Source organism: Meriones unguiculatus, chromosome 15 (genome assembly GCF_030254825.1).
Source record: "Meriones unguiculatus strain TT.TT164.6M chromosome 15, Bangor_MerUng_6.1, whole genome shotgun sequence".
NCBI lineage: Eukaryota > Metazoa > Chordata > Mammalia > Rodentia > Muridae > Meriones > Meriones unguiculatus.
The window spans coordinates 77,896,329-77,918,141 of NC_083362.1; the positions used below are offsets into that span (position 1 = coordinate 77,896,329).

The 21,813-nt window shown below is 54.2% G+C and overlaps 2 protein-coding genes and 1 long non-coding RNA gene across 7 annotated transcripts in view; 1 reads left to right on the forward strand and 2 right to left on the reverse strand.

Moving 5' to 3' along the window:
• Positions 1 to 316, reverse strand: part of Ankmy1 (ankyrin repeat and MYND domain containing 1) — a 41,332-nt gene extending 41,016 nt beyond the window's left edge. Inside the window, exon 1 of the mRNA XM_060368880.1 lies at positions 158 to 316. Within this exon, the coding sequence (XP_060224863.1) occupies positions 158 to 300 (143 nt within the window). The 5' untranslated portion in view covers positions 301 to 316. The remainder of the gene's footprint in view (positions 1 to 157) is intronic.
• A 5,588-nt stretch (positions 317 to 5,904) lies between these two features.
• On the reverse strand, positions 5,905 to 9,094 carry LOC132648127 (uncharacterized). The gene is made up of 2 exons (XR_009586512.1): positions 8,957 to 9,094; positions 5,905 to 7,025 (listed from the first exon to the last, which is right to left on the reverse strand). It is a non-coding gene; the product is annotated as an uncharacterized LOC132648127 (long non-coding RNA).
• Positions 9,095 to 10,151: 1,057 nt separating this feature from the next.
• Rnpepl1 (arginyl aminopeptidase like 1) lies at positions 10,152 to 19,997 on the forward strand. Of its 5 annotated transcripts, XM_021632061.2 has the most exons (12): positions 10,152 to 10,830; positions 14,155 to 14,295; positions 14,892 to 15,043; positions 15,413 to 15,529; positions 15,754 to 15,989; positions 16,198 to 16,311; positions 16,607 to 16,794; positions 17,060 to 17,168; positions 17,984 to 18,214; positions 18,294 to 18,436; positions 18,743 to 18,850; positions 18,981 to 19,117. In XM_021632061.2, the coding sequence occupies exons 1-11, from the start codon at positions 10,303 to 10,305 to the stop codon at positions 18,824 to 18,826; spliced, it is 2,043 nt and encodes a 680-aa protein (XP_021487736.1). In that variant the 5' UTR covers positions 10,152 to 10,302; the 3' UTR covers positions 18,827 to 18,850; positions 18,981 to 19,117. The 5 variants fall into 5 exon arrangements, with proteins under 5 accessions (XP_021487736.1, XP_021487731.1, XP_021487733.1 ...); XM_021632056.2 differs by lacking the exon at positions 18,743 to 18,850 and having other exon boundaries at positions 18,981 to 19,997; XM_021632058.2 differs by lacking the exon at positions 18,743 to 18,850 and having other exon boundaries at positions 16,682 to 16,794; positions 18,981 to 19,997.
• Positions 19,998 to 21,813: the final 1,816 nt, after the last annotated feature.

The following is a 21,813-nucleotide window of genomic DNA, read 5'->3' on the forward strand; positions in this document are numbered from 1 at the left end:
TTGAGCTGACAGAGATCTGACCACCTCTGTTTCTCCAACACTGTGATTCAAGTAGGTTCCCTTTAGCGATTTTTAAGGCCTGCCCCAATACTGAATTCCAGCTGATGCTTGGCCCGTGGTGCTGATCACACCTTCCTGTCAGTGAGTTCCCCTGCACCTTTTGGTAAGGAAGGTGTAGCTCTTCACGGACTCCTGGCTCTCGGTGTCAGCAGACTGACCACTTTGCCCCTCCAGACCTCTGGAGCTGTAAGTTTTCGAGCCTTGGGATTCCAGAGTGAAAAGGGAATGAGCGTCTTCCATGTCTCTCCTCTTCAAGTCTTCCATGCCTCTCCTCTTCAAACCTAGAAGGAAATCGGTGATCACCATTCGCCCTCAGGACTGTGGACAGTGGCAGCTAGGGTACCTGCCTGCAACCCCCTTTAGGAGTCTTCAAGTAGACCCCTCTAGCTCCTGAGCACTCACTGGTTTTCCTGGGGAGGTTGGGCAGACGGGTTCCCTGACCTTCCCAGAGCGGTCCCACCGCAAGGGCGGTCAGACCATGTGGTATCTAGCCTTGCCCGCTGACCTCGAATCGCCTTCAGCAGACAGACACCTTGGCCAAGACCACACGAAGCTTCTCAGAGGAGCTGAGTAGACCCAGTACCTTGGAGACACCACGTTGCCCTGGAGACGGCCACACCCAGCCCCAGCCAATCGGAGCCAAGTTGTGCTGACCCCTCCCTTCACTCTCCGATCCCGCCCCAGACCCAGACCTGGACAAACCTTGGCCAGTTCGCTGTGACTGTCCCAGCCCGTCCCAGCCACCGCCAATCCCTGAGCTGGCCACACTGGCTCTGCCACCGACAATGCTTGAGCCCTCTTGTAGACACTGGTAGGCTCTGCGCGTCAGCCCCACGCCATCAGTTCAGTTGGCCTCTCGCGTCAGCCCCACGCTGTCAGTTAGCCTCTGAGTCAGAAGCTGCCAGGAAGACCCTGGAGCCAAGGCTTGATTAAGGCCAGCTGATTGCGAAGCCCAACTTTATGTAGTGGGTACATACAGAGTCCTAGACCACCGCCTGGTCCTGGCAGAGGGGAAGACCTCACGGTGAGGGGCTTCCAGAAAAGGGTTGCAAAGAGGATGCAAAGGAATGCAAACCCAGAGGCACATCGAGAGGCTGGGTACCAGTGTGCCCTGGCCCCATGAGCCAAAACACGTGACATGCCGAAATTGTGTTTATATTCATAAATGTATATACATGGACACTTAGCATACAAAGATCAAGAAGCTGCATTTCCAGTTTGCCATGCCCGTTTCCCAGGCACAGAGGTACCTGTCCCTCATTCCAGTGCTTGGGAGGCTGAGGCAGGAAAATCTCTGCAAGTTAGACCACAGAGTGAGACCTTGCATACTCCCAACACCCACCCCTTCCCAAGATACTCAAAAGGAATGTTTTCATAATGTGTTAACATTCATTAAGAAAACCTAGGAACATTCGCTTTTACATTTTTGGTGAATTGGTAAACTTGGCAGATTCTACAGATTGATAGTTGGAAACTGATCACAGGCCAACCGGCTTTCAGCAAATTAGAGGCTTGTGTTGCCAAAATTCATGTTTGCAGACACTGAGCTGCCACTGTTGCTATGGAATTCAGTGAATCACTGGCTGGGAATGAGGCTTTTCTAGCAAAACTGTTAAAGACTGAAGAGTTAACAAAGAAAAATCACTTGAAATCACAAATTAGACACGATTTTGACATTTGGAAGCAATGGTGGGAGAAGTGAAATTCCAGAACTCTGCCTCAGTTGCCTATAAGGAAATTCTCGGTTCTCTCAAAACTGGGAGGCAGTCAGCAATGGGTGCTACCAACGTGCAGGCATCTCCTCGCCCGCGCCCGGAACTGCCTCCAGAACAAGCACATGCACACATGCGACAAGTACTAAGTGAGAACTCCATCGTTTAAGGTGTGTTTTCACTCTTGTTTTGGCTCTTTGACTTTAAATATCCTAAGACTGACTAAATGATAATGGCACATATGAAGCCATACAAAGGGTGGAAAGGCAGGCTTTCTGGGTCTACCCCAGCATTTCTGATTCAACAGCTCTTCAGCAGGCCTCAGAATTAGCACCTGTGGGCAGTTCCCATATGCTGCTGCTGCTGGAATGTGCTCCACTCAGGACTATTGAATGGTATGAAGGGCAACAGGAGCCTCAAAATCCAGGCTGAAGGTAGAAGAGCAGGCCCGTTCTACGTGTCTCACGTGTGCTCTCAGGGTCTTAAGCCTTTAGCCTGCAACCTATGATAATAACACATTATTCTAAGACTTCTTTCTCACCTCCCTCCCCCGCCCCCAAGATAGGGTTTCTCTTTGTAGCCTTGGCTGACCTGGACTCGCTTTGTAGACCAGGCTGCCCTGGGACTCAGAGCTCCACCTGCCTTTGCCTCCTTTCCTGGGATTAAAGGTGGGCACCGCTGCCACCACCACCCAACTGACCTCTTTTATACTATGGCAAAACAAAGCTCAGAAAAGGTTCATAGAGAGTTAACCCACTACAAGCACACACATGTAGTCTGTTCTTTTGTTCTATTTTTTTATGATTTTATTCACTTTACATCATGACTGCAGCCCCCTCCATCCTCTCTTCCTTGTCCCACCTCCTACCCTCTTCCCCCGTTCTCTCCCCCCTTCTCAGAAAAAAGGGAGAGCACCCCCACCTCCACTAACAACCCACCTGGAAACACCAAGCCTCAGCAAGAATAAGCACACTGAGGCCAGCCCAGCTAGGGGGAAGTGATCCAAAAGAAAACAACAGAGTCCATATCAGAGAGCCTCCACTCCGTATGGCAGTCACATAAAGACCTAGCTGCCCATCATACGTGTAGGTCTAATCCATGCATGCTCTTTGGTTGAGGGTTCTGTCTCTGTGAGCCCTAATGGGCCTACGTTAGTTGACTCTGTTGCTCTTCTTGTGGAGCTCTTGTCCTCACTGGGTCCCTCCATCCTCCCAATTCTTCCACAAGACTCCCCAAGCTCCACCTAATGTTTGGCCATGGGTCTCTGTATCTGTTTCAATCCACTTTTGTTCTATTTTTATTGAAAAATAAAAAATGTGCTCATGACCCACAGAACTGACTTGCCAACTCACACTAATGGTCAATCAGCACAACTTGCCAGATTCAGGACCCATCTCCAGGAAAACCCAGCTGCAGAGAGTCGATTCCAGCTCCCCAGAGAGAACAGCCCTGAGGTGGGCAGACTTGGTAAGCAACTTATGAGCTCAGAAGAGCTGAGAATGACACCCACCTTTAATGCCCTTTACGGCGGCATACGGAGTAACCCCAGATTAAGATCCAAGTCTGGTTTGATTCACTGGTCCCAAACCCTACCGATGACTCAGTTTCTCCCAGGCCCCCTGCCTATACCCAAGGTTGGTTGCCATCTGTGGTGTTTTGAATAATGGATTTATGTTTGAATGATTAGCTGCCAGTTGTATGGAAAGAATGAGGAGGTGTGGCCTTGTTGGAAAGGTGTGTTACTAGGGGTGGAATTTCTGGTTTCAAAAGCACTCCACAAAAACAAACAAACAAAACAAAAAAAGTACTCCACATTCCCACCTGTGGCTGTTGCTCTCAGTTACTATTTTAGAGCCATGCCTGCATGCCTGTTCTACGATCATCTCCATGACGGTCATAAATTCTTCTACCCTCTATGGCCCTGAGCTCCAAACTGAGTTTCATATTGTAAATTACCTTGGTCATGGTTTCTTAAAACAGCAATAGAAGAGTCACACAGCCACCATCCCAGGGTGTGCGGCCTCCCTGACATATGGGAGCATCCAGAGCTTGCTCGTGCAGCTGGAGAGAGACATGGGTGGCTCGTATAAACCATGTAAAGCAGTAAAGTCAGTAGGAGGAAAACTATACCTAGCTAAAGAGTCCACACTACTGACTGGACAGTTAGAAAAGTGAGACCATAGCTGGAGTGTTACAAATTCAGAGTTAAATGATGTGGGCTCTCTTTAGTGCCCATATGGCCATTCATTGCCCACATCTGGTTCTGACAAGAGCCAGCATTCCTCAGGAAGTTGTGAAGCTGGTTCCCCTCTACCAAAGGAGCTATTTCCTTATCACTGTCAGAAGGCATCTATGATAGCTATTAGCACAAAAAAAAAAAAAACAAAAAACAAAAAAAAAACTCATGCTGGCCTCCAGGCTCCCTCAGAACCACAAGAACTTGTTACACATTTCAGATTCCATAATGGCATCTTGGCTGTCCTCACCCTAGCCCTTACCCCAAACTTCCCCAGCTCATAGGCTTCCTCCCTGAAACTTACTGTCCTTATAACCCTACTACATCAGCTATGCCCCCTTTTCGCCCCTCTCTCTTGGTCCTCTTTTCTCTTTTGTCTTCCTCTCTTGATCTCTCTTGGCCAAGTCCAGTCTGGTGGCCGTGTTCAGTCTACTACTTTCTCCCTCTGCTCTGGACTCTTCCAGAATGCCTCTGGCTGTATTCTCCTCCATTTCTACAATAAGAACCTTTAATCCCAGCACTAGGGAGGCAGAGACAGAAAGATCTCTGAGTCTGAGGCTAGCCTGATCTACAGGGTTCCAGGACAGCCAGGGCTACAAAGAAAAATCCTGTCTCGAAAAACCTAAATAGATGAATAGATAACTTTCTGCTTAACCATGCCTTGGAGCAGTCATGTCCTTGGCTTATACACTAAAATCTATGACTATTTGGTAAAACTGTTTGGACTGTGTTAACAGACTACTAGCTTCCTCCAACCTAAAGGCTAAGAAATGTCACCAGAGAGTATCTGAAGCCTATATCAATGTCCCCATTGTTAGCATTTAGGCAGCCTGCTCCTGGGTTGCCTAGTAACCTATGATGTCATCATATGTCGATTGCCAGGTAGACACACCTGGCAGGCATGATTTAGTTGCTCCATAAAAGGACCAACTGCCCCTTTGTCTCTCTCTTCCCTTCTTGCTCTCGTGCTCTCTTGCTGTCTCCTGCTCTCTCCTCTTTCTGTTGCTCTCCTCCCCCTACCATGTCTTGCTCTCTTTCTTTCTCTCCAATAAACCTTTCCTACAATACCTGTTGTGTGCATGGCATCATTTTTAAGTAACTACTAACATCTGGTGCGGAAACCCTGGACAAAGCGGATACTGTGCCACTCCTACTCCCTCCCCCACCACCAGAGGGTTGGCTTGGTTAGGCAGCCTGCTTCTGGGTTGTCTAGTAACCTATGTCAGGTCAGCTCCTTCCTTAGACCCTCAAAAACGTGAGACAGCTGTGGGTAAGGCCTCCTCCACCTGGGCTGGGAGCACAGTGTTTAGCTAAGTGAGTGTTTAGAACAAGAGCATCAGGCTACAGGCTGCAGTCATGGCCCGGGAAGTCACCAACACCTAGCAGCAGGAAGGGAAAGAGTAGGCACTTTTTTTTTTTTTTGTAAAATCATTGAAGACTGGGGGTGGACGTAAGGAGTATTGGAAACTGAATTCTGGCTGCAAACCTTAAGCATGGAGGTGAAACCAAAAGTTTTCACTATTACAACAAGACTGAAACTTAAATTACCAAGTGCCTCGGGCTTGGAGATGGTGGTGCCTCGTGAAAACTAGTCCTCTAAAATTCTGGACATCAGGAAAAAATGTACTCTCATAGACACTACTTGTACTTCCAATTTTGAAGATTACGTTGTGAGTGCCTGTGTATATGAGAGGGCAGCCACGTGCAGGTCAGAGGAGGGGTCCAATCGCTGGTTCTCTGCTTCACTGTGTGGTCCCGGGAACAGAACCAAGCTTAGCAAGGGTACCTTCATCCACTGAGCCATCTCCAAGTCCTCACTAAATAATCCAAATAAGCTCTGGGGAATCACAGTACTGACCCAAACACTAATGATTACGGAAGAAAAAAAACCTAGTCTATGAAGACACGCATTCAGCGGTAGTTTTATTGACTATGAAACATGTTTTACAAAAGTTGAGAAAGCCAAGGCACTACTTGCTACGAAGCATTTAACGAAAGGGGATAAAGGTGCAGCTGGGGCCTGCTGTCCCGGGCAGAGGGCCTGCCCCAAGGCCCTCACAAAAGACGCTAGCCAGCGGGCGAGACCAGGCAGAAGACGGGGCGGGCCTTGCAGCTAGGTCGCCAGCTGCCGGGCCCGCCCACTGCCGACTGAGCCAATGCCGAGGGGAGGCCAGGAGAGGCTCCGCCCAACGAGCTGCGAGGTCGCCTCCTAGCGGCCAGAGCACGGACCCCGCCAGCTGCGACCCCCAGATGACCCTCGAGGTCGCTGGGGTCATGGGCACCTCCGAGGCTGTGCCGCCGCGGTTCGCGCGCGTCGCGCCCGCGCTCTTCATCGGGAATGCACGAGCCGCAGGGGCGACGGAGCTGCTGGTGCGCGCAGGCATCACCCTGTGTGTCAACGTCTCCCGCCAGCAGCCCGGGCCCCGCGCACCCGGAGTGGCCGAGCTGCGCGTACCCGTGTTCGACGACCCAGCTGAGGACCTCCTGACGCACCTGGAGCCCACCTGTGCCGCCATGGAGGCTGCGGTGCGCGACAGCGGCTCCTGCCTCGTGTACTGCAAGAACGGCCGCAGCCGTTCAGCCGCCGTCTGCACCGCCTACCTCATGCGATACCGCGGCCTCAGCCTGGAGCGCGCCTTCCAGGTGCGAGTCTTCCGGGGCGGGCCCCGCATAGAGTGGCTCTTCCGGGGCGTGCCCCTTCACGCTCGGGGCGGAGCCTCTGCGCCCTGGGCTGTCTGTCCGATCTCTCACCGCTGCTTTCCTGATTACAGTTGGTGAAGAGCGCCCGCCCGGAAGCCGAGCCCAACTTGGGTTTCTGGGCCCAGCTGCAGAAGTATGAACAGACCCTCCAGGCCCAGGCCCTCCTGCCCGGGGAATCCGCTGATCCCGAGTAAGCCGCACCGCTCAGCTGCTGGTTGGCCAAGAGTCTACGCTGAAAGAGGATTCCTTCCTTCCTTTTCCACTAGGCTGCTGGCCTCGGGTGTTGCCCCCTCTTGATAGTAGTACAGAAATGTGTTCTGAAGAGGAAGACTTCATTTATTTATCAGGTTTTGGTCAAATACAAACCAGCAAGTTTTAGGTAGAGAAGCTATAGGAAGGATCGTTAGAGTCTTGGAACTCTACGACAGCTGATAGGGAGTGACAGAACAAAGTCTTAACTGCTGGGTTTGTAGGCTGAACCTCTCCCTGCCCCCCGACTTCTTTCTGGTTCATATCCCAGTAACAGGCCATGGGCTCACCATCTTTAGGCTTCCAGCGATGCCATGGAAGGGAGATTTCTGCCCACCTCCCACCCTGTTACTTAACCTGTAGCAATACCAACACTTGACCTAGCATTATCAAGCTACCACTATGCCCTGTGCAGCATTCCCTCGCCTGCCATCTATCGGTTGCCACCTTGTGTTGATCTAGTTCAGGCACAGCCTCTCTTAGACTTCCTGTTTCCTTAAGGGCCCTGGAAATTTAGTCACGATTTTAAAAAGTAGTGAGGGAAGAGCAAAGAAAAACCTGGGCTATGTGTGTGAATTACAGATGGTATGTCTGTGGATAAACATGAAGCAGTGAATAAACCCCAGAATTGGTGGTATGGTTTCCTTTTCTGCTCCTCCCTGTTCATGGTCTCTGGAGCCTGAGTGGCCTGCCTGCATCCGCTTCTTCCTTAAGGTCATGGTCTGTCACCACCGAACATAATAGCCTCTGTTTTGTCCCTAATGAGCCTAGAGGGTTTGGTCATGTCTGCCTCTATGCAGACATGCCCGGGTCCCCAGGTGGAGGGTTCTCCCTTAGAATGAAGAGTGAAGGTTTTCAATTAGCAGAACTCAAAGTTGAGGGGACATGAGGCTCACAGCTCATGCTCAAGGCTCTGGGGTGCTAGCAAGCACCACCTTCCCTACCTGCCCCCACACTTACGTTCTCTGGCTTTGGTGAACAAGCCGTTCAGTGATCACTGGTTAAAATGCTCACTACAGCTTGAAGGAGCGTCTTACAGATGTGACCAGCTGCCACTGTCCATCCGGACTGCTGCTCAAGCTGGCTAACTGACCACTGAGCTATCCCCCCAGGTCCTTTATTTTCATCCCTTTAAGGAACCGTTGTTACTATCTGCATTCAGCCATTGAAGCTGCAGTGACTTGCAGTGAAGAGAGCTCCAGGCCCAAGTTTTCTTGAAGTGTGTAGCTGATCCCTGCTCACAATGCCTTCCAAGAGACCACTGCCTCCCATCAGGGCAGGACATACTTCCTAACCTGCTCACTTGCCTAGAGTCGAGTCACCTAGAGGTGACAAAGGTGCAAGGGACATAATGCCCAGGTCAGATTATCTGTGGAGTGTATCAGGCACTTTTTATTCCACTGGCTCTGTTCTTGGAGATATTTCAACTGTCGCTTTTGCCAAGCCCTGCTCTCCAAACCTCTGCCCTGGGAACTACAAGACACCCTCCAACCCCTCTTCACACACCAATTTCTTCTGGGGCCTGCAGTGTAACACTGACTGTAACCACAAGGGGACAGTCCAGCTAGCTCATCAGTGTCGGGGACAGGTTCTTGGGCTGGGCCGTATGACAGTAGAGGCATTTGGAGATTTGCAGTCTACTGACTCCAGAGTGTAAAATGTTCTCTGGGTCTCAAAAGAGCTGTGTCAGCTCCTTATGTAAATATGTGGTGGAGGCCCACCCAGCCCACCTTTAGAAGTGGAATAGCTGGATCAAGGCTGCCTCATACCATGCCTTCTGTTTGCAAAAGAAAGTATCACCAGGACAGGAGGAATAAGATGCCCCCCCCCCAACCTCTGCCGGTACATTTTGAGAGACAGGGTTGGGAGAACTTTATACTCTACATCAAGGAAAAAAAAGGGAGGGGACCTAGGACAACAGGACAGTGCAATTGAACTGAGGATGCCTGTGTAGACAACCTGGTGGCCAGGCTGCTGCACACTTGAAAGTAGCACTAACCTTCACTGGAGGTCCCTTCACTCTTTTTGTTAGCCAGGATCTCAGTAACCCGAGTTGGCCTCACACACTACATATACAGCCAAGGATGACTGGGAACTTCTGATGATTTTTGTTTCTGCCTCCCGAGTGGCAGAGTGCTTTCCATCAAGTCCGGTCTTCCGCCCTCCAATCCTTGCCTCTGAATGATAGTGTGAACCTTGGAGTGCCTGCAGTCTGAAATAAGGGTTCCACAAGGGATCCTGTGTACCGCCGGCTAAGAGGATACATGGAGATCTGAGGGCTTCTGCTTAAAGGAAGCCATGCTTCAGCGTTCAGGCTGCACCCGTGGCCGGCTCTCCACTCAGCTTCACCTCTCACCTGTGGAAGGAAGTCTGGACCACTTGACTGACGTTTCCGGAGACTGAATCCTGACAGCTGGGCACTCCCCAGAAGTGACATTACAATCACACCACTATCAGAGCAGGAGACAGAAGTGTGTCTCTCTTGACTATTCCCTCAACCCTAAAAGCCCCTCCTCCTCGAATCCGTTCCTGCCGATAGATAGCAGGACACCTCTGTCCACACCTTGTGTTGGTCCTGGTCCTGGACAGCTCAAGCTTTGAGCAGCCTTGAAGAGCTCGCCTAAAATGCCTCTGCAGCCCTGCGACCCTCATATTGGAGCCTCGACACAGAACGGCATTCGTCAGTGTATCTTCATTTCACACGCACCTCGACGACAACAAAACAAAACGGACCATAAAACATAGCCAGCGCAAATGGCAGCTTCTCCTGATGCTTAACTTGAATCTAAACGGCCACAACTGTTCCGGATTTGTACTCGACAGCCGTGCGTTTTCCCAAAAAGCTTTGCACCCACGGCTACTGCACAGGCCAACTGGAGGACTCAAATGGAATCGCGTCAGGAGAACTGCAAGGATCATTCCCGGAGTCTGAGGACCGGAGGCTGAGGTGTCACCGGCGTCCCTGGGAAAGTGACGGGTCCCGCCTCCAACGCTGAGCGATAAGCCGTTGCTGCAGAGCGCAGGCTGAGGACGCACAGCCTTTCAGGGCGTCCTGCCTCTCGTTCTGCTCCACCGCTTACGCCGCCTCCGCGCACAGGCCCGGGACCGCACACAGCGCCCCCGGCGGCTGCCGAGCCCAGCCGGAGCGGGGCGGCGCACGGCGCGGGGCCGGGCCGGGCGGCTCCCGGCGCGACTTCCTGTTGTGCCCGCGCCCGGCCGCCGCCACCGCCGCCGCCGCCGCCGCCGCCACCGCCAGTGCCAGCCGCACCGCCGTCCGGGCCTCTCGCCCACCGCCCGCGGCCCTCAGTGGGCGCCGCCCATGGATTTCACTTAGCACCGGTGGCCATGGCGGCGCAGTGCTGCTGCCGCAAGGCGCCCGGAGCCGAAGGCGCGCCCGCCCGCCCGCCGCCCGAGCCGCCGCCCGCCCTGGACGTTGCCTCGGCCTCCAGCGCGCAGCTTTTCCGCCTCCGCCACCTGCAGCTGGGTCTGGAGCTGCGGCCGGAGGCGCGTGAGCTGGCCGGCTGCCTGGTGCTGGAACTGTGCGCGCTGCGGCCCTCGGCCCGCGCGCTCGTGCTCGACGCGCACCCGGCCTTGCGCCTGCACTCGGTCTCGTTCCGCCGCGCCTCTGCCGCCTCCGAGTCGCCCTGCACCTTCGCCTTCCCTGCCCCAGAGTTGGGTCCCCCGCTGCCCGCCTTCGCCGATGCGCCCGGCGCGGAGTCCGCCATCTGCCCGCTGGCCTTCAGGCTGGACCCGTTCACCGACTATGGCTCCTCGCTGACCGTCACACTGCCTCCCGAGCTCCTGGCGCACCAGCCCTTCCAGGTCATACTGCGATACACCTCGACCGACGCCCCCGCCGTGAGTCCTACCCTGGTGGGCACCGGGTCTTTAAGTGGCCAGCGGGGCTCTGCAAATATCTCTTGGTTCACTGCTGGGTCAGAGGATGTTAATCTGCACGCTGCTTCTGGGACACTTACCGAGAATGAGGGGCAACCTGACCCGAGGCCTCCCTCGGTGGCCGCGGTTATTCCCAGATGTTGCCGACTAGTTCTTGGGACCTTTGAGTGGAGTCCCAGGCCCAGGCCCGGTGGACATTGTTGATACTCAACAGCATGTTTCTTGGGGTGGGGGTGGGGGGACTTCCCGTCAGGTGTTATGCCCCTATCTAGATACAAGAGCAGCTTCTGGTGGGGCCCTGCTAAACCAGTTGCAGGAGTCTTTGCAATGAGGGGTGTTCTGGGAGAGCCACCCTGTGATCTGGGCCTTCAGAGGGCTTGAGGACACCCGGGTCTGTTCTCTGGAGGTGGAAGGAGGAACAGTGGGTGACAGAGAGGCCCTGTAGGCCGTGAGGTTAGGCTTTGGACTCCCTGAGCTGTGTTGTGACATGCTGGGGCAAATGTGCCCCGCCTCCCAGTAACACACAGGGCTCTCTGCTGAGGCCTTCAGCATAGCGCACCCACCATCCCACAGGCCCTGACGGAAAAGCAAAGGGTGTAGGGCTAATCCTGTGGCAGCCAATGGGTTTGCAGAATGGAGCAGGACCTTTGACTCCTGAAGCTTGATGCCTCCCTCCAGCTCCCCAGGTAGTAGAGTGCTCATGTGACATCTACCATGGATACCTAATGCACAGGCAGCTCCACAGGGCCCTTGGAAAGTCCATCTGCCACTGCCTGGGGAGCCCAAATGAACAGGCCAGGAGCCACAGAGTAACAAAGCAACATCTGGGCAGGAAAAGGCCAGATGGGATTCACATCACACAGGCTTCCTGCACCCTTCCCAGGAGTCTTGACTGGGATCAGCCACCTCTTCCCAGAGTCCCTGTTATGTGCTGGTCTATGGGGCTCAACCCCTTACCTGCTATGGTAGTGGGGGGGCCTCTGCAGGTGTTAGGCCTGCTTCTTAGCATGCCAGGTGAAAACTGAGGAGTGGCCTCCACTCCTGAATGTGTGCCGTGTGTTTGCTCTGTCCATTGACAGCAGAGTGGTAGGAATGGAACCCTTATTGGCTGCAATAGACAAGGCCAGTGGACAAGGACGGCCTGGTGATGGGACTGTGGTTACTCCAGACAGGGAAAAGCTGCATGGTCCTCATAGCCTGGGTGGCTCCAGGGTAACAAAAGCTGACCCACAGCCATGGAAGCAGATTGGCCTCTAACCTCAGGCACCTTATGTTGCACATGTCCATTGAGCAGCTCAGAACTCACATCCCTGTCTGCCGTGTGCCTAGGGAGGATGCAGCAGGATATCTAGATTTCCCAGGAGGCCCTGACAGTGGCTCCAACTCCAGAAGCAGCAGTTTAGAGGTGTGGATTCTAGGGCTCCTCCGCACCCTAGCCCTTCATTCCCATCCCATCAAGAACAGCTCCCCCCCGCCCCGCCCTACAGAATCTGAAGTTAGCTAACCCATTTCTTATCCACTGGGACCATCAGCTGCTTTGCTCTGGAGCAGAGGACTCCCACCTCTGAGGCAGGGCCAAGCCCAACCCCTCCCCCTAGGGTAGCATTATTGGTGTCTGGAAAGGCAGCCCACCCACTGGAGCCAAGGCATGGTTGTGGAGCTATAGGGTAAGAAGTAGGCAGAGCCTGAGGGTTCAATGGAATAAGCGTAGCTGGTGTAAAAGAAGAATGTAGAGATTGAAGGGCCTTTGGGAGCCTGTCCTCCCAGAACAGACCAAGACCCCACTGGCCACAGGTTCCACCACAGGGACACTCCTCCATTCAGGTCCCTGGGTCCCAGGTTTCTGGAGGTTGCATTTTGGAGCTAGCTCCCCAGCAAAAAAGAAAGACACATTTGCAGGTTTGCTGTGGAGAGAAGACAATGATAGGAAGGGGCCCATGAATGCCGGCAGAGGACTGACCAGGTCCATATGACAAGCAACCCACTCAAGTTTGTGACCTAATGATAGGTAGCCTCCTGGGTGTGTTATCTGTGGGACAGGTGTCAGTCTCTGGGTCTGTTGAGGTAGGAGTCTCCCTCAGGTCTGGGTCTGTGGAGTAGGCATACCCCCAGGTCTGTGGGGCAAGGCGTTACTCCCCAGGTCTTAAGTCTTTGGAAAAGGCACATCTGGAGTCTATATGCAGACAGCACCCCAGATCCTGGGGTCTGTGGCATAGTCCCCAAGGTCTGGGGTCTATAGGGACAAACATTCCCACACAGCTCTGAGGTCTGAAAGCAGACATTCCGCTCTAGGTCTGGGATCTATTGGATGAATAGCTCCCTCCACACATACAAGGTCTGAGGTCTGTGGGGCGGGCAACTTTGCCACACATGTCATGATCCCTTATCTGGGGTCTAGGAGATGTCACCATGGACTCTGTCCCCCGTGGTGACAGTCAGCCTTGACTGTACACACTTGTCCATTCATAGAGTTGTGTTGGGGGTGTTTCCTATCTATGTCCCCTGGAAGGACCCATGTGCCCTTGATCACCAAAATGAAAAATTCACTTTGTTTCATTCCTGTCGTCCTAGCAGAGGGCAGTGTGGGGGCAGACATTGCTTTGTAGCTGGAGCTCCTCAGTGGGGGTGGGACCTGGCCTGGACAACTGAAGATTCAGGATGCCTCAACAGCCATGGCTGGGAAGGAGGTTTGGCTAAGCCAGCGACCTTGGCCCTGAGAGGCCAGGTGGCAGAAGAGTGGGAGAGGGAGGAGGGGGGCAGCAGTTACTGGGGATCACTCTTTGCTGCAGTCACCCCCCAGGCACTAGCCTCAGAGGATCTCCCCTTGACACTCCTGCCATATCGGAGCATATCAAGCCTCCACTCTAGCCCCACAGGTTTACCAGCACTGGGGCTGACTTCCTCTATACCAATGTAAGGGAGCACTGGTTTCCCACGTTTCCCTGCTAAGAAGAGATTGGCTATCAGCCAATCAAACCCAGGTTCTGGCCATTCCTCAGTTTCCCTCTAGAATTTCAGCTAATACCACAGTGGGCGTTTTCCTCCTTCCCTTTATTGTGGGCCAGCCCCAGACCTCCTGTTTGGGAACAAGGCTGGTGTCTGGCACACACAGACTGGATTGACAGTCCCTGCCAGGGAAAGGAGTGAGTGTACCAGGTGGGCAGGTGAAGGCTGCAGGAGCAGATGTGGGCCTGTAACAAACACAGGCAGGGCCCTTCCCAGCACCCATTGTCGCCAGGCTCTAGACCTAGCGCACTGGACCAGGTGACAGCATCTGCTTATGTTTCACCTTGCCCACAGATCTGGTGGCTGGACCCAGAGCTGACCTATGGCAATGCCAAGCCTTTCGTGTTCACCCAGGGCCACTCTGTGTGCAACCGTTCCTTCTTCCCCTGCTTCGATACACCTGCCGTCAAGTGCACCTACTCGGCTGTTGTCAAGGTCAGGATCTCTCTTGGGGCTGTTCCTGCCTCCTTCAGACACTGTAAGAGGCTGGAGCTTACTGTAGGCCTGCACACAGGCTCTGGCCCACCTCCTTTGTACTCTTCCTGCCTAGACTGGGATCCAGGTTGCTAAAGGCCATTGTCTTAGTGAGACAATCCTGCAGAGAAGTCAAAGACAGGCCTTATGGAGGTCAGATGGAGGGACCAGGGTGTGGCACTGAAGAAGTTAGGAACCTGGTAGAGGTTCTTGAGTTACAGCCAAAGCATGGCAGCCTCCAACTGGAGCAGATTAGGGTTCCAGTGTGTGATCCTATCAAGGGGACATGGTTCCTTGCCCCAACCTGTGAGGCTAAGAATCTGAGGGCTTCCTCATGGATATAGAGTTACCCCAACCTGCGTTGTAGTGCCCACCCCCCCCAGAGATGGAAGACTCCCTGATGGGACCATGGGTCCCCTGTCATAGATGAGGAGTCCTCTGAGATGAATTGTGGAATCCCTTATTAGGGATAAGTCATCCCTTAAAAGTGTGGTTCCCTTTCCTGGAAGGTGGTTGTATCCCAGTAGACTGCCAATCCTCAGCCTAGCCCATTGCAGGCCCCGTTAGGGGTACAGGTGCTGATGAGTGCAACTCGGAGCATGTACGTAGAGGAGGAAGGCGTCTACCACTTCCACATGGAGCACCCCGTACCTGCCTACCTCGTAGCCCTTGTGGCCGGAGACCTCAAGCCAGCAGACATTGGACCTAGGTAAGTCCCCTCTGCATGCTGCTGCACTGTTCTGGGTGACTGGGCCTCAGGAAGACACCAGAAGATGCCAGCCCATGCACATGCCTCCTCACTCACTGTCTTCAGACGTAAGGGACCCATCCCAGTGCCCTGCCTGTCATCAGTCTGGGGCTACCACACAACCAGCTGTCCCCTCCTGTCCTTACCAGTTCCTTCAGTTCATGGACAAAAGGATCTGAATACACCTTGGCTTTGTTATGCAGATCCCCTACCTGTTGTGGGAAGAGCCACATCCAGGGAGCAGGGCCAGACAAGGCTGAGGGAGGGATCCAGTGGGGTGAGTAAGGTCTAGACTCTTCAGCCTCGGCCCCCCTCCTCTGCCTGTGACAGGAGCCGTGTGTGGGCTGAGCCATGCCTCCTGCCCACGGCCACCAGCAAGCTCTCAGGTGCTGTGGAAGAGTGGCTGAGTGCAGCAGAACGCTTATACGGACCGTACATGTGGGGCAGGTATGTCCTGTCTTCCGCTCTTCCTGGCTGGCTACACCCTCTCCCTCAAAGAAAGAAGAGGGCTAAGCTGGGAACTCCTTGCCTGACCCCGTGTTCCCTGTCCTCTGTCTACTGAGAAGGAAGTAATACTGGAGGGCTGGGCTGCCATCCCAGATGAAGAGAGTAGCTGTGGGTTTGGTGAGTCGTGGTCAGAGCCCTTCCTCACCCTGCACCTGTGGGCACAGATATGACATCGTTTTCCTGCCACCCTCCTTCCCCATCGTGGCTATGGAGAATCCTTGCCTCACCTTCATCATCTCCTCCATCCTTGAGAGTGATGAGTTCCTGGTGATAGACGTCATCCACGAGGTAGCCCACAGCTGGTTCGGCAACGCTGTCACCAATGCCACCTGGGAGGAGATGTGGCTGAGCGAGGGCCTGGCCACCTACGCACAACGCCGCATCACCACGGAGACCTATGGTATTGTCTGGGGCGGCTACGGCAGGGGTTGAATAGCCGTGGGCCCTCTTAGGCACCACTTGCAAGGGGCATAGAGCCCTGCCTAGCTTCCAGCTTTGACAGTGTCTAGCAGTCTCTAGGGCTGGGTGGTAGGTAGAGAGGGGCAACCCTGCTATAGGTGCTCCAGCCTCCCTGACCTCTACCTTTTCTCTATTCTGACTCCACTCAGGAGCTGCCTTCACCTGCCTGGAGACAGCCTTCCGCCTGGATGCCCTGCACAGGCAGATGCGGCTTCTTGGGGAGGATAGCCCGGTTAGCAAGCTGCAGGTCAAGCTAGAACCAGGTATTCTCTATCCCAGGCTTACCCCTAGGAACCCATGTGTGGCATCCCCAGGCATCCTTTCCTGCTGTTTACTTGCCCTGCTAGGGCTTCTCCACCTCACCATGCTTGAATCCCTTCCAAGTCCAGGCTGGGTGTCCATAGGCCCCAAGGAAAAGCTCTTAGGTGTCTCTGCCCGACACAGTCCAGCAGGGGCTGAGCACTGGTTGCCACGGTGCAGAGCAAGCTCCATCACTGTGTACCAGGGTGTTGATACTCACGTAAAGGACTGTGGCCCTCCCGCTTGCCCGCTCCTCAGCTAGCTACTGCCCCAGCTTCAGCATGCAGGACACAGCTGCATCCACGTCCAGCTGCATCCTAGGTGTCCCCGCAGGAGTGAACCCCAGCCATCTGATGAACCTGTTCACCTATGAGAAGGGCTACTGCTTCGTGTACTACCTGTCCCAGCTCTGCGGAGAGCCTCAGCGCTTTGACGACTTTCTTCGAGTAAGCACGTGGGTCTGACCACCTCTTGTCCACAACTTCTTCCAGCTGGCAGAGTTGTCCTCTGGGGAGAGGGGACCTGGGGACCAGAGTGGGACCTGGCCTGCTGAGGTACTGTCCCTCCTTCTACCCTTTCGGCAGGGCCCGTGGGCCACCTGGACTGTGATGTGCATCTTTAGAAGATGTCCCAGTGTGCCTGCCCCACTCTGCCAGAGCTAACCATCCCCAGCCTTCCATACCTGCTAAGGCCATGCCCCTCATCTCACAGGCCTATGTGGAGAAATACAAATTCACCAGTGTGGTGGCCCAGGACCTGCTGGACTCCTTCTTGAGCTTCTTTCCTGAGCTAAAGGAGCAGAGCGTGGACTGCCGGGCAGGTGAGGCCACCAACCTTGCTGCAGGCTCAAGGGCCGGGAACAAAACGGCAGCAGTGGCTGGAGAAAAGCTTGTCAACCCCTTCTGCTCTGTGTAGGCTCTAAGTCAGGATGCCATCAGAGTAAAGAGGAGTCTGTACCTCCCAGTCAAAAGAATCATGGCAGGGAGAGGGGGTGGGGGCTCCCTGGAGGAAATGGCCCTAGACTAAGCAGGCTAAGCTAAGCAGCCAGCGGGAAAGGGTTGTGGAAAGAGCCATACAAAGTCCCTAGAGGATGCTCAGCAAGGTGGTGGGATTTGCCCTGGGACCCTGCTTGTGCATAATAGAGGTCTCCTGGGGGATCTGAGGGCTTGGGGACCAATGTAAGCATGGGAGGAGCTTGATATCCATAGAAAAAAAATGAGTTTGTGAGAGGGCTTCAAAGTCTTAAGAATGGTGACCCTAAAGTTTAGAAGGTATATGAGTGCTCTGTGGGACTGGGGGTGGTCCTCAGAGACCATGTGCTTCATTAACAGTACAGTGCAGAGCCTCCTCCGCCCTAGTTTTGTATACAGGACAGGTATGTAGTGAGTGGAGATCCCTTGGTTACTGACCAAGCTTCGTGGTCTCTCCCTGTATCCTGCATAGGCGCCCCCTCCAATGGCTCCAAGGGGAAGGCACAAACCTCTGGGGAATTGCTTATATTCTTTGAGGACTCTGGTCTCACTAGAAGAGACCACCTTCCAAGGGATATCCTCTGGGCTTGGGGTCTCCCTGGCCGTCCGCTCTGGTGGCCCCTCCCCAGCCCAGGCAGGGATCCCAGGCCTGGTCTTCCTACAGGGCTGGAGTTCGAGCGCTGGCTCAATGCCACAGGCCCACCACTGGCTGAGCCAGACCTGTCTCAGGGGTCCAGCCTAACCCGGCCTGTAGAGGCCCTCTTCCAGCTGTGGACTGCAGAGCCCCTGGAGCAGGCAGCAGCTTCAGCCAGTGCCATTGACATCTCCAAGTGGCGGACCTTCCAGACAGCACTCTTCCTGGACCGGCTGCTGGATGGATCCCCGTTGCCCCAGGGTGGGTCCCACAGCCAACAGGGTAGCCTGGGAAAGGGATCTGGCTCCAGCCCAGCCCTGACCTGCCCACCACCCCACAGAGGTGGTGATGAGCCTGTCCAAGTGCTACTCGTCCCTGCTGGACTCCATGAACGCTGAGATCCGAATCCGCTGGCTGCAGATCGTCGTCCGCAATGACTACTATCCTGACCTTCACAGGGTCCGCCGTTTCCTGGAAAGCCAGGTGCAGCTACATGCTGGGGCATGACCTGGGGGGCGGGACAGCCTCTCCTCAGTGGCCCATCTCAGCCATCAGACTTTCCACTCAGGCAGGCCAGGCATGTTCTGGAGAGGGGAATGGAAGCCATCGGGCCCAAAGTGATAGCAGAGGGGTCAGAGTACAGATGAGATGGAAGAAGATTGTAAGACTAGTCAGAGGGAGGCATGAACTCCACCACAGAGGGAAAAGTTGGGTACCAGAGTCCAGAGGTCTCTGCCGGCATTAGCCTTGAGCTAGCTGGGCTTTAGGCCTATTGGTATCCCCTTCCAGGTCTGGGTACAGGGCCCATTCAAGCTTCTCAGGCAGAGGCCAGCCTTCCCATTCCTTGCCCAGCCCTTGCAGCCCAAACTCTGAGACAGCCTAGAGGGAGAGGTGAAGGTGAGACTGATGAGGGCACTGTAGCATGTGAGTCCGGCCAAAGCCCTCCTGAACATTTGGGGGCGCGCCTGGCTCTGGGTGGTGGGAGGTGCACAGGGAACCTGCTGGTGTGACCGGGTACCTTCTGCAGATGTCGCGAATGTACACCATCCCGCTGTATGAGGACCTCTGCACTGGGGCCCTCAAGTCCTTCGCACTCGAGGTCTTCTACCAGACACAGGCCCGGCTGCATCCAAACCTGCGCAGAACCATCCAGCAGATCCTGTCCCAGGGGCTAGGCCCCAGTGCTGAACCCATTGCAGAGCCCAGCACAGAGCTGGGCAGTGCTGAGGCAGATGCGAACCCAGACTCGCCAGCCCTGCTGCTTGGGGATGAGGCCCCCAGCAGCACCATCTCTCTCAGGGACGTCAATGTTTCTGCCTAGCCTTGATGGTGACTGACCCTCGACCTCCCAGACACCACAATTGTGCCTTTTGTGGTCCGGGCCGCCATGACTGCGCCTTGGCTCTGGCCACGAGCTCTGCCCGGGACCATAAGCCCCTCCCATTGGCGCCAGGCCAGGGGCATGGGGAAAAGGATCTTGTGTCCATTGAGGCCCATGTACCAGAGCCTACTCTGTCCCTGTTCTCTTGCACTGCAGGCCCCAGGGCTGGCCTATACCCACCATGCCTCCTGTCTCAACACTGACAGCCATGCCTCACCCTGGAAGCCAGTATCTGCTGAACACTGCCTTGGGGACAGTGACCCCAGCAGTCTCACAGCAACAACCACAATGTGCCTTACATGTGCCAGAGGCCCAGGATGCACAGTCCTGGAAGTGTGCTTCCCTGTAGAACCCTGTGTCTGGCCCCTGGGCTAGAAACCTTGCTTCAAGGACAGAGGGAAGAGGGGCAAGGACACTGGCATTTCATCAGCATGAGGGCAGAGGACAGAAGGAGAGGATGGAACTCTCAAGCAGGCCTCAGTTTCTGCAGTCCAGGCCCCAGAGGTACAGAGAAGGATGGTCTGTCTCTGTGGCTACCTTGGTACCATCGGTGCTCTCTGTAACCTGCTTGTTGGGAGAGACACCAGGCTTGGGCTTCAGCCTGGGACCACTGCAGCAGGAACCATGGTGACTGTCCATTAAATCTCCATTCTGCAGACCTGACCTCCCTATTTGTCGCTACCCTGTTTTCTACACCCAGCCAGCTGCTAGAGGTAGGGCTGGCAGAGATGAGAACTGGTTACAGAGTCGTTGTCATAGCCTGTCTCAATAGACAGACCCCAGAGGAGGTGGGAACCTATCCTGGAGCCTGAGGTGACAGGGCCAATAGGTGGCCCCTTGTTCTTCTCAACTCCTCTCTCAGACCTTCAGGACCCTAAAAAGGATGTTTGTCACCCTTGTACTGGACTTTGATCTCTGTGACTCTGACCATACCTCTGCCTCTTAGCCTGGGGTACCCAGGCCTCCAAAACCAGAGTTCAAGAGAAGCGTGAGTAACAGGGATTAACAGGGATGCGGAGACTGAACTAAAGCATGGCAAGCTGTGGAGTAGATGCCCCAGCTAACAAAGGAAAGGTCCATGTTCACAGGGTGTCAAGTGGAGCCACCTGTCATGGGTGCTCAGAAGCTGATGACAGGGTCAGCGTAGGCAGCAGTTGGTACTCTGAAGCCTCCAACACTGGCAGTGTGCTGCAGCATACCTTTTGTCCCAACCCGCCACCAGACCCAGCCACAGCCAACTCCATAGGTGGTTACAGGAAACATGAATACCACCAGCCACCAGAAGTCTCATACACCCCAAATGAGACCAGGACTCAGGGTCACATCTTTGACAGCTTATCTGCACAATGCCCATCACAGTACTGCCTGAGGCTCAACACTATTCAAGAGTGAGAACCATTTCTCACAACCAGCACGGGGCAGAGGGGACAACTGCAGTGACACCTTGCAGAAGAGAGATGTTACTATTCTCATTGCTGTAACAGTATCGGACAGAAACAAATAACAATTTGCTTTAGCTGTTGTCTTAGGCCATAGTGGCAGGGAAGGAGTGGTACCAAGAAAGGCTTGGTCAGTGGCAGCATGCGTCTAGGGGACAGGGGGTCACACTTGCTGAGATTCCTTAGTACTAGACAGCAGAGACAAATATAGCTGGAAGGCCAGCCAGGTCCCATCTCCTAAAAGCTCCGTAGCCTTAAATATAGCACCATACACTGGTTCCAAATTGAGCCTTGGAGGTGAGAGAGACTTTCAGATTTAAAACATAATGAGCGCCTGGGGGGTGGGGGTGCTGTCTGAGTTTAAGCCCCATCAGGTGGCATGGCCAAGAAACCCGTGTATCCCATTCATCTTTGCTCTCTCTGGCCCAGGTGCCACCATCCAGAGAGCCCGTACCTGAAGACATCCACACAGTGCTTTTCAACAGCAGAATCGCTCTCAACTTGTTCCTGCCAAGACTACCTTCAAGTCTGTCATCACAAACTCACTTAGGCTTCTCATTTCTTTGTCAAGACACCTTTGTGGTCTTCCAGAGGATTGATACCAGTTCTAGATGCTCCAACTGTACCCACAGTGCCCTCCAACCAGTACTTAGATCTGTATGAAACCAGAAATGAGCTGGGCGTGGTGGCGCAGGTCTTTAATGCCAGCACTCAGGGAGGCAGAGGCATTCAGATCGATTTTAGTTCATGCCAGTCTGGTCTACAAAGTGAGTCTTGTGGGGTATATGTTGTCTCCCCTCCCCCAGAGGGCTAACTAGGAATCTGTGCCAATGGAAGGGATTTTAAGAGATTCCAGGAAATGTGCCAGGGATTAAATGACACGGAGGGGGTCTTGCCTATAGTGCAAGGCTACACAGAGAAACCCTGTCTTGAAAAAAAATCAGAAATTACAACTTAGGTAATTCTAGGTTGGGTTGCCCGCCTGGAATGCTATCCTCGATGTCGCTCTGTCGTGGCTCTGCATGCCATTAGAGGCACAG

Bases quoted from the DNA above. Each gene is read 5' to 3' on its own strand.
- Rnpepl1 (XM_021632056.2), top strand. From the start codon at position 10,303: ATGGCGGCGCAGTGCTGCTGCCGCAAGGCGCCCGGAGCCGAAGGCGCG. The intron at 14,296-14,891 runs GTCAGGATCTCT...AGCCCATTGCAG, and splicing joins CCTACTCGGCTGTTGTCAAG to GCCCCGTTAGGGGTACAGGT. The intron at 15,530-15,753 runs GTATGTCCTGTC...CTGTGGGCACAG, and splicing joins GGACCGTACATGTGGGGCAG to ATATGACATCGTTTTCCTGC.